This window comes from Zea mays, chromosome 1 (assembly GCF_902167145.1).
Source record: "Zea mays cultivar B73 chromosome 1, Zm-B73-REFERENCE-NAM-5.0, whole genome shotgun sequence".
NCBI classification, from domain to species: domain Eukaryota; kingdom Viridiplantae; phylum Streptophyta; class Magnoliopsida; order Poales; family Poaceae; genus Zea; species Zea mays.
Genome location: NC_050096.1, coordinates 21,610,392 through 21,624,908, shown reverse-complemented (window position 1 = coordinate 21,624,908; position 14,517 = coordinate 21,610,392). Strand labels below are relative to the sequence as shown.

At 41.4% G+C, this 14,517-nt stretch overlaps 2 protein-coding genes across 3 annotated transcripts; both read right to left on the bottom strand.

The window, feature by feature from the left end:
• Nucleotides 1–274: 274 nt before the first annotated feature.
• On the bottom strand, nt 275–3,752 carry LOC103632029 (Syntaxin/t-SNARE family protein). The gene is made up of 5 exons (XM_008653883.4): nt 3,270–3,752; nt 2,971–3,106; nt 1,830–2,483; nt 1,539–1,722; nt 275–1,122 (listed from the first exon to the last, which is right to left on the bottom strand). The coding sequence occupies exons 1-5, from the start codon at nt 3,344–3,346 to the stop codon at nt 1,094–1,096; spliced, it is 1,080 nt and encodes a 359-aa protein (XP_008652105.1). The 5' UTR covers nt 3,347–3,752; the 3' UTR covers nt 275–1,093.
• Nucleotides 3,753–7,284: 3,532 nt separating this feature from the next.
• On the bottom strand, nt 7,285–12,192 carry LOC100282391 (uncharacterized). 2 transcript variants are annotated; one of them, XM_008678128.4, is made up of 4 exons: nt 11,978–12,192; nt 11,403–11,483; nt 10,725–10,831; nt 7,285–7,770 (listed from the first exon to the last, which is right to left on the bottom strand). In XM_008678128.4, the coding sequence occupies exons 2-4, from the start codon at nt 11,480–11,482 to the stop codon at nt 7,598–7,600; spliced, it is 360 nt and encodes a 119-aa protein (XP_008676350.1). In that variant the 5' UTR covers nt 11,483; nt 11,978–12,192; the 3' UTR covers nt 7,285–7,597. The 2 variants fall into 2 exon arrangements, with proteins under 2 accessions (XP_008676350.1, NP_001361296.1); NM_001374367.1 differs by having other exon boundaries at nt 7,296–7,770; nt 11,403–11,512; nt 11,978–12,112.
• Nucleotides 12,193–14,517: the final 2,325 nt, after the last annotated feature.

Genomic DNA, 14,517 nt, shown 5'->3' with positions numbered 1-14,517 from the left:
GATCGCAAGGGGGTCAAGCAATGGGGTACGGTGGCTCCTACGGTCCTATCCTACCGGTGCTAGGGGAGAGCTTTGGTCCCGTGCTCCGCGGCTCCGCCAGCTGACGAGTGAGCTTCCTTTTGTTCGAGGCCATGCAGAAGCTGCCAGTTATTTATGCTACAGAAGCCGAATCATGATTTCTCATAAACACGAATCTGTAAGAGGACTCGACCAAAAATGGTTTCCTTCGGACTTCGGGGTTTGGAATACCAAAGATTGGTTGGGGGCTTTGACATTAGGATGCACAGTAAAGTGCTATAATCTTCACCGAATTTAGCCGTAATATGCAGGCTCAACACACACTGGCACCTTACAAGTCCAGCCGATTACTGCCGAGGGCTTCAACATTCTCCAATTTTAGTGTACAGGGTACAGACAAGGCTGCCAGGCACCTCATTCGGTTCTTGACAACACAAGCAGATACAGTAAAAGTAATTTTCTAGTGCCATTCACATTCCGATCAGAACCTATCCCCTATGGAGCTCTACAGTTCAGATGGCAACTCCTACAAAAAAAAAATGACACCCTTCTGTGTCAGGCAGTAAAAGCAATAGCATTGATGCATGATCACCACCCTTCCGTGTCAGGCGGTAAAAGCAATAGCGTTGATGTATGATACAAGTCTTGCAATTTCGGTTGCTAGCAGCATGATCGCCAGCCCACTGCACCACTAATTTATACTGGGCCATTGCATAGGTGCCACCCAGTCACCAACTCACCACGGAGGATTGAGTTCTCGAGGTGCATCAATTGTTCAAGGCACCATTCGGGAGCATATCCAAGTGTGGCGAAGCAACCGTGCTGCAAGGATTGTCCTGTAGATGTTCTTCCAAGGACGAGGCAGCCTGCCCTGAACATGTGGCAAGATAAGTGGCCCCAACCAGATCATTATACGTGATTTTGAACCTTGACTACCAAAATGGTCTACCATAGTTGCCTCATATGCATGCTTCAGGATCAAGTTGACCAAGAGTAACTTAACTGCCAGTGAATTTACCATACAAGCTGCTGATCTTGTGAGGCTAGAAATCCAATCATGAGCAAATAAATATAGTCACCAGATTGTCCTCACTATGCATACAACTGCAAAGTAAAGCAAATGGTAAATACATATGCAATGGAAAAATGCAAAGCTGTGCAACAGTTAAGGACAACTGAAAAAATAACAATGTCAGAAAGACAGTAAAATAGCTACACCGTATGTGCCAGTAACTCAGTATATTATTGAAAGAATAGTATATTCAGTATAGACAATCACACCAAGTGACAAGTCCATGACCAAGAAATATGAAACAAAAACAGTCCACAACAATTCCGTCAAGATTATTCACCAACAGCTCCAGTTAAGTAATAAACATGTTCAGACTGAACAAACTAATAGCACTTAAACAAGAATAGAAGATGCCAATTGGTATAGGTTACTCAGACTTCTACATATACTTTTTAGATTGGGACAAAGAACGAAATTTTAAAATAACAGACATGGTAAACAGACTTACTGATTACAAGGGCAGCAAGTGCCAAAACAATCAATTGAATATGATGCCCATATTGAATTTGGTACTGAGACCTTTGAAGTTGTCTACGAAGGGCTCCGAGCCAACCATGAAGTTTCTTATTGTATGTATGCTCATCACATGTACTTAAGCAACTCTTGTTCCTTTCAAAGCATTCCTCTAAGCCCTACAATGAGGAACAGCAATACAAAGGTTAGAGCACTAAGATAGAACCAGAGAGTGAAAGGGAGGGGGGACAAATAATCTTTGCATTATTTGATAAGATCCACTTACCTGACTCAACTGAGAAGTATTCAGAGGGATAGCCTCTTCAACATCCTGTTGGTTACTGCCTGCCCACCTAACAGCTCCATTTTTCCACTTCGTTCTAGTCTTAGATTGCAAGGTACTTGTCAAAGCACATGTTTTCACTATCTTATGCAAAGGCAATTTGTCTGAGCCATCAGATAACTGTTCTGTAGTTCCTTCACATTCATTAGGGATTGACATGCTCCATGAGCCTATATCAGCACTGGCACTAGCTGCTCTTCTGTGCCCACGATGCAAATCTTGCTTTGCTGTGCCTGAAATCAAATCCGTGGAACCAGCTGAATCCTTGGAGCTGTCAGTTGATATATCATTTTTCATCCTTGCTGCATTGCTGCCCACTTCAATGTCACCTGCTGAAGGAATTGTGACCACTTTGTCTTTCTGTTGAAAAGGACTGGCAGATAGAAAAGCTGCAAGGTCGTCCCTTTCATCCTCATCCAAGTGAACCCAGCTCAATGGCCCCCTCCCGTCCGCAAGATTGGATTCTTTCAAGTAGTTCTCGACCTCTAATATGCGATAGCCGATTGCTGTAACAAAATCATCATGCCTAGCCCTTGTGTCTTTTCCTGCTGACATAACCAGATCGTTCGATCTGACTGCCCGCGCCAGTTCATCAAGCTGGAAGAAGGATAAACCAACTCACAGAATGAGCTTTTGAACCGAAGATTCTTGTAGCAGTAATCTACTAATCTTCAAATTTTGCACTATAATTAGAAACATTTTTTTATAAAGGTTTAGGCCACATTACCCAACTAAGTACCATTATCACCTCAACCACATCCACATATACATGAACGTGCTTGTTTAAACGTCATGTCAATATGACAAATTCTTTTTAAAAAAAGGGGGGACGGGGAGCTGCCGAGTGAAGTACATATATATAAGAAAGGAGGATCCCAGAGGGAATATGGCAACTCATAAAAGCGAATCAAACACCATGCTAAGCTAGATTTTCAGTGACCGTTTAAGCAGGGAAAGTTTTTACACATCTGAGGGTCTATACCAATTACGCTATAAAACACTAGCGAATTTAGCAAGGGGACTACAGCAATCGGGACGTGCAATAATACAACCTCAAAATGAACGATAAGGGCGACCAACTCACCTGCCACTTGGCGGTACCAAGCGCCGTGTGCAGCTCGCGGCGAAGCTGCGCAGCTGTAGGGCCTCCAGTGACGCTTGCCGCCTCGGAATCGCCCCCGCTCCTCTCCTGCACCCATACCCGATAAACCGATTCCATCCTGCGTGGACGCAAACAAAGAACCGACAGAGGTCAGCACCGGATTCGCAATCGCAAACGGAGCAGAGCAAACCTAGGCCAACCCACCCAGAGAAGAGAGAGAGAGAGAGAGAGAGAGAGAGAACACGGAAAGAAATGGGGAGAAAAGAAAAGGGGCAACGCACCGATCGGCGGATTCCTGGACCTCCTCGGCGGCGAGGAAGAAGGGGTCCTTCTCCCAGCGGTCGAACGACGTCGCCATGAAGATCTCGCCCGCTTGCCGGATCGAAACCGAAAACCTCGAGCGGGAGGGAGGGAGGGAGGGAGAGAGAGATCGGATTTAGGATCTGCGGTTGGTGGCGCGGTGGGTGAGCGGCGTGCCTGGCTTTCCTCTTCTTTCCGCCAGCTCTTGCTCGCCGCTATTTCCTTCCTGGTGCTGGGCTGGTGGGGATGGTGGCTGCTGGCTGCCTAGCCTATTATTATTGCGTTGCGTTTGCGGGTGGGTCGGCGGGCGCGGGGGACGTGGTGGCGTGGCTATTCCTCTGCCGCGTAGGATGCCACTGGTAGCATCAGATTGGTTGGTTGCTATAGAAAATGCGCGTTCTCCGTATATGCTGGTGCTGTTCGAGGTGGAATCGATGCGGTTTACTTATCCATTTCTTTATGCCATTAGCTAGGGAATGTTTGATTGATTTTTATCGCCACGGCAACGGCAGTCTAACGCCACACGCTGGTGTTGGTAAAAGCGTGTCCGGGTGGATGCTGCTGTCGCATACGAACGAGAGAAAGCCGTGTGTGCGAATTGGCGTCGCGTCGGCTTTGCTTCTGGGTTGACGCCTTGGCGGCTTCTACTATGGCGACCTGTTGTTTAACGCGTCGGGAGACGGCGGCAGTCACACTAGTCAGACGATGTTCGTTTTTTTATCTACAACAGCGGTACAAACCCCCGTTACAGAGAGCTCCGTTTCTTGATTGGGGGCTCTAGCTTGTGTAAATATAGAGGTGACGCTCTTCTGATTCTATATAAATTAGTTGACATTTTATCATTTTGAGCCTTTAATTGATTGAATGTAATTTTTTTTGTAAAAGTTAAATCTAAAACTTTTTTTAGCCTCCAGCTATGCATCTCTAGCGGCCACCGCTTCTAAAAAACTACCTCCATTTTCGAATATTTATCGCTCGCTAGTTAATTTTTAAATTAAAACGTGACAAATAAAAAATAACATAGAAAGTACGTCGCAAAGCGAATGGGAAGAAAAGTTGCACTTGCACGAGATAAAAAATGCCCTTTCTGGAAGTGAGATATTTTTCTTTAAAAGATAAACAAGAGCACTGAAGATCATTAGTTTGGGGATACGATGGATGCAACAACTTTGATGATGTGGTTCCCTGGCCACTTAGGGCCAGACGTTTGAGATATTAAGATGGGTGCACCAGATCGGACTCATAACTGAGTTCTAAATAGGGCAACCTTTTTGATGGGGTGAATAGATGATGTCTAAAAATCACAACTTAAAATAAAATTGGATCTACATTAACGATAAGTGCAAAGCCAAGCTCCAAAAGAGTAGAAAGATGTGAGAAAAGTTCTTGCACTAGATATCCAACTTGATTTATGAATTAGTCCAATGGCAAAAGATCAAGTGTAGATTAAAAATTTAGAGTGGAGTGTAAGCACAAATTACAATAAGAATATAGCACACAAGACACAACAATTTTTTCATGGTTTAGTCAAGCCTCAACTGCTTGCCTACTACACGTTATGAAGTCTCAAAGGACGAGGGTCGCACTCAATCCCTCTCAAATAATCCAATGATCAACTTGAGCTCAAAGTCTTCCTTATCAAATACTTCTCCTCGCAAGGATCTCTACATATCAGAGTCTCTTGCATACACAAGTTCGATGGGAGCACAATCTCCAAGAACATCAAGAGAGAGAGAGAGAGGAGTAGAACACAACACAAGAGCAAAACACAACAACACAACACCAAGAACACTAGACTCAAAATATGTCTATTTCAACTCAAAAGGGTGCTAGGATCTCTCTAAAATCGAATGTTGGTATTGCACAAATGAATCAGAGTGATGTGTAGCTCTTGTGATGCATGGGTGCCAGTAGAGGTCGGCTAGGAACTCTATTTATAGCCTAAAGTCCTTTCATAGTCGTTGAAATTTCCTCCAAAAAACTGATTTGTGCAATCGCGCATCAGACCGGGAACATGAGCAAGCCTCTGGAATCTTGAATGGGCCCTTCCAATTCAGACTAGTACCGGACCAGTTCGGTCCACCACTGAATCGCCACGTGTTGCTCGACCGTTGAAGTAGCTATTACGCGCCCGAAGTAGTCGTTGCCGCGAGGTTCAGTGTACTGCCCGGCCACTCCTGTAGAGGGTTCGGTGATTTTTATAATAAAAATATCGAGACTGAGGAGTTCACGAACGGAGGGTCCAACACACCATCGGACTGGTCTGGTGCGCTTGGCCTACGAAGCCCTTAGTCTAGGTTCTCCACAAACTCGGTCTTGTGCATCATCGGACTGGTCCGATGAACCCTAAACAGCTGGTTGAAGTCCTTTTAGCCAAATGTTATTTAATTCGACTTGGCCTTTCTTGGGAACTATTCTATGACTTAGACAAACATAATTATGATATGTTTGACTTGCCTAAGTCATAAGTCCATACCTCTAGCTTATCTCCCTTTGAGTTTTTTTTATTTCTGCTCAAAACAAGTCCAAAATATGCACTTTCTCCAAGACTGAACCAAAGTGCTAAAGACATTGCAATAGGTGTGTGCGATTTATTCAAATGTCCAAGAACCATTGTTTTACCCATTTTCATAAAGTTGCACTTTCTCGCTTTGTTTGAGCATATCTAAACTTCACTCTACTCAATTTGCTTTGAATTGAACATATGCTCACAGACTTAGCAAATAGTTTGTCCAGTATGTTGTGATGGATATTAATCACCAAAACAGTATGAAAACTGGCTTATTTTCCAATTTTCCTTTCACTCATATCTAGTGGCACATGTCTAATGCATGTGCTACTTGAGCATCACAAACTTTCTTGTTTCAAACTGGATTTCATCTCAAACTTCACTTGGTTTTATAGGACTGCCTAGTACTAGATTCCATAAGTGTGCATCATACTCACTACTAGACTTGTCTATGTCAAGCTACCCATCTATACCCCTTTATAGTATGGCTAACGGGAAAAAATAAAGATCCCTCGTTAGAGCATCTCCAAGAGACTAGTTAAATGTCTCGCTAAGCTATCTGACTCTCTAAATTAGTTCTATCACTAGCTAAATTTAGCTAGCCACTTGACTAGCAAAACTAGATAGATAGTCTGTTGTAGTGAGGTGTTACATATAGAGTGTAATCTTTATGAAAAGGTATATAAAGAGTCAAATAAAGAACAAAAAATAAAGAGTTTTTTAGAGATACTCTTAATCCATGTATATACCAACTCTCTTGACACTTGGAATTAGTTGATTCTTGTTTTTCCTTTTAAAACCCAATAATTGATTTCTATTAAGAGGGGCACAAATACCATATGTCCAACAAATCATGATTTTTGTGACCTAACTTAATTTGATTCTATAACCTGTATGGCAGTCATAATAATATATTGTTGTTAATAGTCACTGAAACCCAATAACGGCCTGAATAATTTAAATTAGTAATAATTTAGGGATTACTAATAATTACTTATTAATTATTATAATAATATTAAATTTGATAAGTAATAATATAGTGATTAGTGTGTTTTGTATGTGAATTAAGGTAGTAGTTGTGCTAATTAAAGTATATCATGTTTAAATAATGATTATCAGGACTGAAATTATTTCTCCTTATTTTAAAATCAGAGATCCACTCCCATTCATCCAACTAAACAGAAAAGTAACTCATTGTATCTATTTAACCAAACAACAAACATGGATAAGAATATTCTCAAATTTATGCATGTATATACTCCATCTACTCATCCTAGTTTCTCATTTTAAACTGCACTCTATAAACAACAGTCTATAATACAAAACGGTATTTTATATGACCATATAAATAATATGTTGGAAATAGTTTTAAACCAACCGCACCGTAATGGTTCGTACACAAGATTGACTGGCTGGCTGTCAGCATATTGTATGGCTGCATCTGATGACAGTTTCCGTCTTCCATTTTTTTTCACTTATACCAGTGATAAAAAAAACCTTGGTAATGGCCATAGCATAGCAAAATTCTGTGTTCGCAGTATCTCGCGAGTTGAAACATTGTACTGGTCTAATATAGGAGACAGATATCACCAGACTGAAATATCAAATGTGACGGCCTGGTCTAAGAAAGTCAAGTGTACTCCTATGTTATTACCAGATTGTACTCCGGAACAAATGGAGTAAACGGTTTAGCTATTCAAACAGGCAAGCCTAACGGCAGCTCTACCAAAGTTATCGACACAGCTGACATTTTCTGCAATCAGACCACCAAAGAACAATGAAACACCTTGGCTTGTTGCTTCACATCTTCAGTTCCGTCGTCCACGTCCCCTGAACACTGGGGCGTTTCGTTACATGTCTGGTCCGCAGCTTCACCACTTTCCTGCCCAGAGAGTTCCTTAGCCTGGTGGCTTGCAGGAGTATTTCCTCTGGCGGTAAATTTCTCACGCATACCACTCGCTCGTTATGGTTTTCTGCACAACGACAAGGCTAGTTAGAAAATCGAGAAAAAAAAAATCAACCATTTCATGAGAAACAAATTCAGCGTACCTGTGGAAATTACAAAGATCAGACAACAAGAAAATAGCAGCTATAGGACAGCTCCGTTCAAGGGATACCCGCCTCTTTGGACTGTCCAATCTCATAATATTTTTTTACTACTGGAAAATACCAATCCTATCTACGGGATCTTGCTTGCTGGCTATCTCCAGCGGACTACCTATCTCACTCCTTATTTCAAACTCCACACCGTAAACAGTGTCGTGTACAGCACAGAACAGTGTTTTGCACGCTCGTTTGCACGGTCTGCTGGAGTTGGCCTATGTATGCATATTGCAATGACCCTGTATATAGGATCGAATTGACAATATAAGAATCTACATCAATCCACAGAATTGTGGGATTGACACCCCTCTCATCCCACAACAATTGCTAACAGATCCTCTCCTGTCCAATCCAAGATAGGCGTAGCCATCCATCCTCCCAACGTTTAATGAGGACCATGAAATGTGCACAATGCCAATGGAGATTAAATGTTGACCGTGATATATTTAACCTAAGATATTTTCACCTTGACGTGTGATATTTCTGTTGGGTTGATCTCGGAACCAATCATCAGCCATCTTGTTTCGTAAATAGATCTTAATAATTTTCATCGCTGAAAATGCCCTTTCAACGGACGTTGACACCGAGAATATTAAAGCCAATTGAATGAGTCTGCAAACCAATGGAAAAAACCATATGCTTCTCTATCTCAACCATCTTAGAAGCCAAACTAGCAGCAATATTTGTGCAGGTAGAAAATGTTGCATGCCTTCTCGAAGAATTTAAGTCTCAAATTGTTGTCTAATTTCTGCAATATCGCTAGTAGAGAAATCAACATCATAAATTTGAGCAACCCAAACAAGGCTATCTATATTTCAAACCTGAAAAATTTATTCTTTAGATCAAGACATGAAAAAGCATGTCAATATCTCAATAGTTGATTCCCTAAATCGATGATTCATCTCAACACATATTTTATTAAGAAACATAAAGAAAGTCCCTGCATAATAATGATTAAGTAGTAGTTTTGTTTCAGTGTTTTGTATGCCTCTATCTGGCCTGTCATCCATCATATTTGGCAACTTGAACAGCCTCTAACTAGCATATCATCGAACATATTTGGCAATGAAATATTTTTTGCTCACAATATTGCTTAGCCTCATCAAACACTTGATCCCAACCAATATCCCTCAATGTGGCTAGTTGAGCTTTCACATCTTGAGTTAATTCCATATCATGAACTATATCTATACTTTTTTGTAAGATATGTGAAAACTCATTTGTGAATTGTGATGGCAAACAACTTTAACATTAACTTCATAAAAAAAAAGCAAACTCAAAAGAATCCATTTTCTCAAGTAACCCTGCAGCTAGAGGACCACGTATATCCTTATCAACCATTTCAAGCACCTTAGTAACTGAGTCCCACATTAGCTCAATTGAATAATAGTTATGTAATGTGGACTCCACTTTGTGTCTCCAGGTCTAGCAATACTAGAATCTGATGTTTTTCTCTATCCGATTCAAGCTTCAAGGCATATCAAGCTTACTCAAAATATTGTTATGAATCAACACAACCCTTCTCTTGCATGAGGCACTTGTTGTGGTCACATTAAAAAAGTCATACTAAAAAATCATGAATAGCCAAGCAACAACTAGAAACAGAAACAATAACTAGCTACAACCGATGGGTAAAGCAGTGGACATAAAAGCATTTAGGTTTAATATAAAATCTTTTTCTGCAACCCATTAAATTCACTCTCATATTTGGAGCACCATCATATCCTTGCCCATGTATCCTAGAGATGGATAAATTTTACTTATCTAGGATGCCAAATAATGTTGCCTTATACTTTAGATGCATCTGTGAGACTGTGACATTGGCTTCTAAGATGATGGAGACAGAGAAACATATGGTTTTTTCATTGGTCTACAAACTCATTGAACTGGCATTAATATTGTCGCGTCCATAGCATCTGTTGAAAGGATATTTTCAGCGATAAAAATTATCAAGACTTATTTATAAAACAAGATGACTGATAATTGGTTCAATCATTTTGTGCTACATCAAGCGTAAATATTCAAAGAACTTGATGACTCTACTATATTGCGACAGTTCCAAGACATGAAGACTACAAAAATAAATTTGTCTCGTTTTCTACCATCTTAAGGTATTCAGTATGCTACTTTTCTAATTTGTTAGCACTTGATAATTGTTTGTTTGAATGTTACTATTGCATATTCCCTTAAAATCATTTGTCTATAATCGATTTAAGACTTTAAGTGAACTTTAGAAGCTATAATGGTGCCTAGGCTTTAATTCCGTACTAACTCCACCACTGATCATAACCTGGACAGAAAGATAGGAACGGGAAGATTGAAGTTAAAGAGCACATTAATATGACGACATTCATGCCTAATATTTATATTTTCCTTTTCTTTTTCGGTTTTTTATTTTCGTTTACTTCTTTCTTTCACACATTTCCATCTCTTACCCTGTCTTCAGGTTTTCCTTTCTTTTTGCTTTTTCCTCTCTCTGCCTTTCCTTTTTTTAACATCTTTTTACTCATCCTTCTTTGTGCTTGCCTGTTGCACTTATTTTGCCGGTTCGGCTTATGTGTGCCATTTTCTTTCATTAATGAAATTAAGGCAGGGGCCTCCCCTCCCGACTTCCAGAGAGAGAGAGAGAGCAGGAGAGCAGAGAAAGACCTCAAATGGTCATGCTGTGCGATTTTCAACTGAACATGGTAGGTTAAGCTATATTGTAAGTCATCTCAATGCCAATCCAGATATCTAATGGCACTTCCATAAGTTGTATCCCTATGAGGAAACCAGTTCCACAGAATTCATAAATTGCAATGAAAGAAAGTAACCAAGATCTTACTGTAAATTCCCTTCAAGTTAGGATGTTGACCGCGGACAAGCTCTGTCACCACCTCTAAGTGTGGATTCTTTTCCTTAAAGGCTGGAAGATGTGCCTCCATGAAGGCCCTGCAGTAAAAAAAAACGGTGGTAGTTGTTAAAGAGAAGATTCAGGCATCGATATCCAGTAATGAAGACTACTAACCAGCACCATGTTTGATCTGAAGCCCATACAGCTGCCACTAAACTATAGTGTACTGCTGTACAAGGAAAGCGCCATAGCTCGAGCTAAAATCTGATAAAGGAATACAAGCATAGGCATAAAGTGCCTGATTCTATTGTTGCAATAAATAGCATGTAATTGAACTAACGACTAAATGGGCTTCCCAGACATCAGTACCCGCTAGTCCCATAACACATTTCTGTCTAGTAGAAATGAAATTTCCATGCAGGAATGCCCTAGAGAAGCTAGAGGCAATAGGATAGTTGTCTTCAGTTCCAACTTCCAAACCGCACTCATCTGCAACGACAAATCCATGGCTGGGAAGAGTCGACCAACCATCCGACTATTGAAGAACATGTACCAGCAGGATCTCAACTAATTTTCGGCTTTTCGCAACAGAACCAAGGAAATCATACCGAAAAACAATGGTCTAATGGTACCACTACCGAAGAGAGGAACCAAACTATATCATCATACCTGATGCCCCTGCTGCTCCCTCCCCAGTCGCAGTAGTTTACCACGAGCTTCTGCAGCTGCCAGACCCCCCTTAGCGCCATCCTGCCGTATGGACGGACCCAATAAAGCACCTAGGCGTAGACATGTAACAACCGGTAAAAAAATCGAAGCAAACATGATAAGAGTCTGATTGGTTGGGCTGTGGTTGCGAAAAAAGCTATTGTAGGCTGTGATCAGTAAAAAAACTGTTGAGCTATGACCTGTAAAAAAACTAAAAACCATCTAGTGGAAGCCACTAAAAGCCTCTAAAAGTTCTTCCATATATATTTGCACAGTTTCATCTGAAATCCGCTAAAAGTAGGTCTAATGGTGCTTTCAATTTTGCAATGAGGGAAAGCCGGCTTTTCGAAAAAGCCGCTTCCTGGTTCACCTTTGGTTTGACTTTTGTGTTTTAGGGAGCAAAAAGCCAAAGCTAAAAGCCAAACAAAACACATCCTTATATGTACACTATATCAGATCCGAATACAGATATATTAAGTTAGGGTTCAGGTGCTCAATTTTGCAGACCATGAAGGAAGGAGCAGGGGCGGACATACCTGGTGTGATGGGTGCTCGCCGCCGGCAAAGCGCACGACGAAGAGTCGAAGACCAGGGCAGGTGGGCAGCTGAGCGTAGGGCGGCGGCGGTCGGCCTAGTTTGTCGCGTACGCGAGGTGAACGAAGGGGAGCAATAATCTTCCGGGCCTGTTTACAGCTCTTATTCGCGCACGCTAATGGGCCGACGTCTCGTTTGGTACACCCGAATGACTACGCTGGTTCGTTAGGGGGAGTGGCCCATGAAACTGGTTCGTTATTTCTCCCTTTCCTTTTTATTTTTTCCTTTCATTTTCCATGACTCTTGGTTCTTCTCATTTTCTTTTGCTTCTAACTGTTTTTATCCTTATAACTCATGTAATTAATAATCATCATTTTTTTAGATCCACTAGTGAAGCTTTTTCCTGTTTGTAACTAGACTAGGAATAAAATCTGTCATTAGTCTTATAATTTGGAATAGAGGAAGTAGTAAGTCATTAGAAATGGTCTTAAAATTTTGTCATTTTAAAAATCCTGCTTTAGGATTGATTGGACTATTGAAACAAAGAAAAAAGGACTACACACAAGTGAACTATTAAAACTGCATGCTCCGTGTTGAATCAATGGTAGCTTCGTTGTTGATCCAGTGGGGTAAGTAGCCTGCTGGATTGACACTTTTGTTAGAGCCTAGATTCATAGCATGTGTATAAATATGGTGCTTAGAGGATAAATGAAAAGGAAAAGATGCTTTGCAAAAAAATAGTTTTTCCTCTGCTGTACTAGCAATTGATGTTTAGGCCAGTTCCAATAGCGGACGATATCGCCCGCACATGTGGCCAACCGGTCGGTCGGTATCGGCCACCGCGGTACCAGCGGCGAGCGGCGCACGTGCGCGGTCGCCACCGCCGCCGACCGATCGGTTGGGTTGGTACCGACCACGACCGGTTGGTATCGGACGTCACGTTGCTACCGCGATCGTTAGAGCGGTCGGTTGCCACATGTCATTGTCTGATTGGTTCGTTCACATTTTGAATTCAAACAATTGTAAAAAAAGTGTGTGGTTGGTCTATAAATAGAGGAGAACCTCTTCAACACATTCATACAACCCTCACTTCAAATTTGCATACCACCTCCTCATTCTTCTCTCAAAGTCACTTCGTTTGATTCAACCATTGTCCCGATGTCTTCGTCCAGCTTCGACATCGACATGACCAAATAAGAGTTGTTTGATTTGCTCCAGCAAGAAATACTACAACAGGCGAAGGAGCTTGACGCTGATTCTACCACATCGAGCAGACGACCGAGGTGACGTCGGAGGTATATCGACTAAAACCGTGAAGCCACTCACGGCCTGTTGATGCAAATATACTTCAATGACATGTGCGCCTACCCACTGCTCTACTTTCGTCAAAGGTACCACAAACGGAGGAACTTTTTCCTTCATATCATGGAGAGGCCGGGTGAGCACTCCTCGTACTTCACTCTTTGAACCGACGTAGTCAACCGTAGTGGATTCTCCCCCACCAGAAGTGCACAACTGCTCTTCGTATGCTTGTGTACAGTAACATTGTCGACTCCATCAATGGGTACATAAAAATGAGGAAAAGCTCCACCTTATATTGTCTCAAACATTTTTGTATAGGTGTTATCGAATGTTTCATGCCAGAGTACATGTGTCGTCCCACTATTGATGTCCTTTGGCGTCTAGTAGCTAAGTGAAAGGGAAATGGCCTCAAACCATTTTCTATATTAGTTTTGGTGTTTCATGACCATCACAATCATATGGACTAACTAGTTTGTCAAGTGTGTCATTCACAGTTTCATAATATCAACTTTAGAGTTTATAAGTTAGAATTAGCTCAAATCCAACCTAATAGGAGTAAAACTTGGAATAGATGAATTAGCACTAGTTCTTTCCTTTGGATAAGTTTTAAATACCCTTAGGAATCTAATTGACACATCTAGAGAGGTCGAATAGCCCAGTTTCAATAATTCATTATTTTAGAGCTAGTTTGAGCAAAAACAAGAATATGAGTTAGAGAAATCAAAATGTCCAAGATCTATGACTTAGACTAGTTGGATAGTCTCTAGATATATTTGTCTAAGTCATAGGAACATCCTCAAGACCAGTCAAATTCATTTGAAGAAGAATTAGAGAAGTTTGCAAAATCTGGGCTGCTGTCTGGCGCACCGGATTGGTCAAGTGGTGCATCGGACCATGTATGCAGAGAAGGCCGAGGCTCAGACTTTAGGAGCTGGCGCGCCAAACCGGTCCGGTGGCACATCGGACCACTTACGCAAAAGAGGATGTAAAATGGACTTTAGTCGATTATCTATCGGGACATGCATGGTTCAACGACTAAGTTTCATATCTCAACGGTCAGATCCGATGTGGCGCTAACGTGGAGGGTCTTGTGGCGCATCGGATCAATTACGATTCAACCTAATTGAAATGGAAATGTGCCCTTGGGCCATTTCTAAGTATTTTGGTGATTTAGTGTCCAACACAAGTGCCTAAGTGTTAAATGGTGGACAAAGTACAAATCAAGTATAAAGGTATGTTT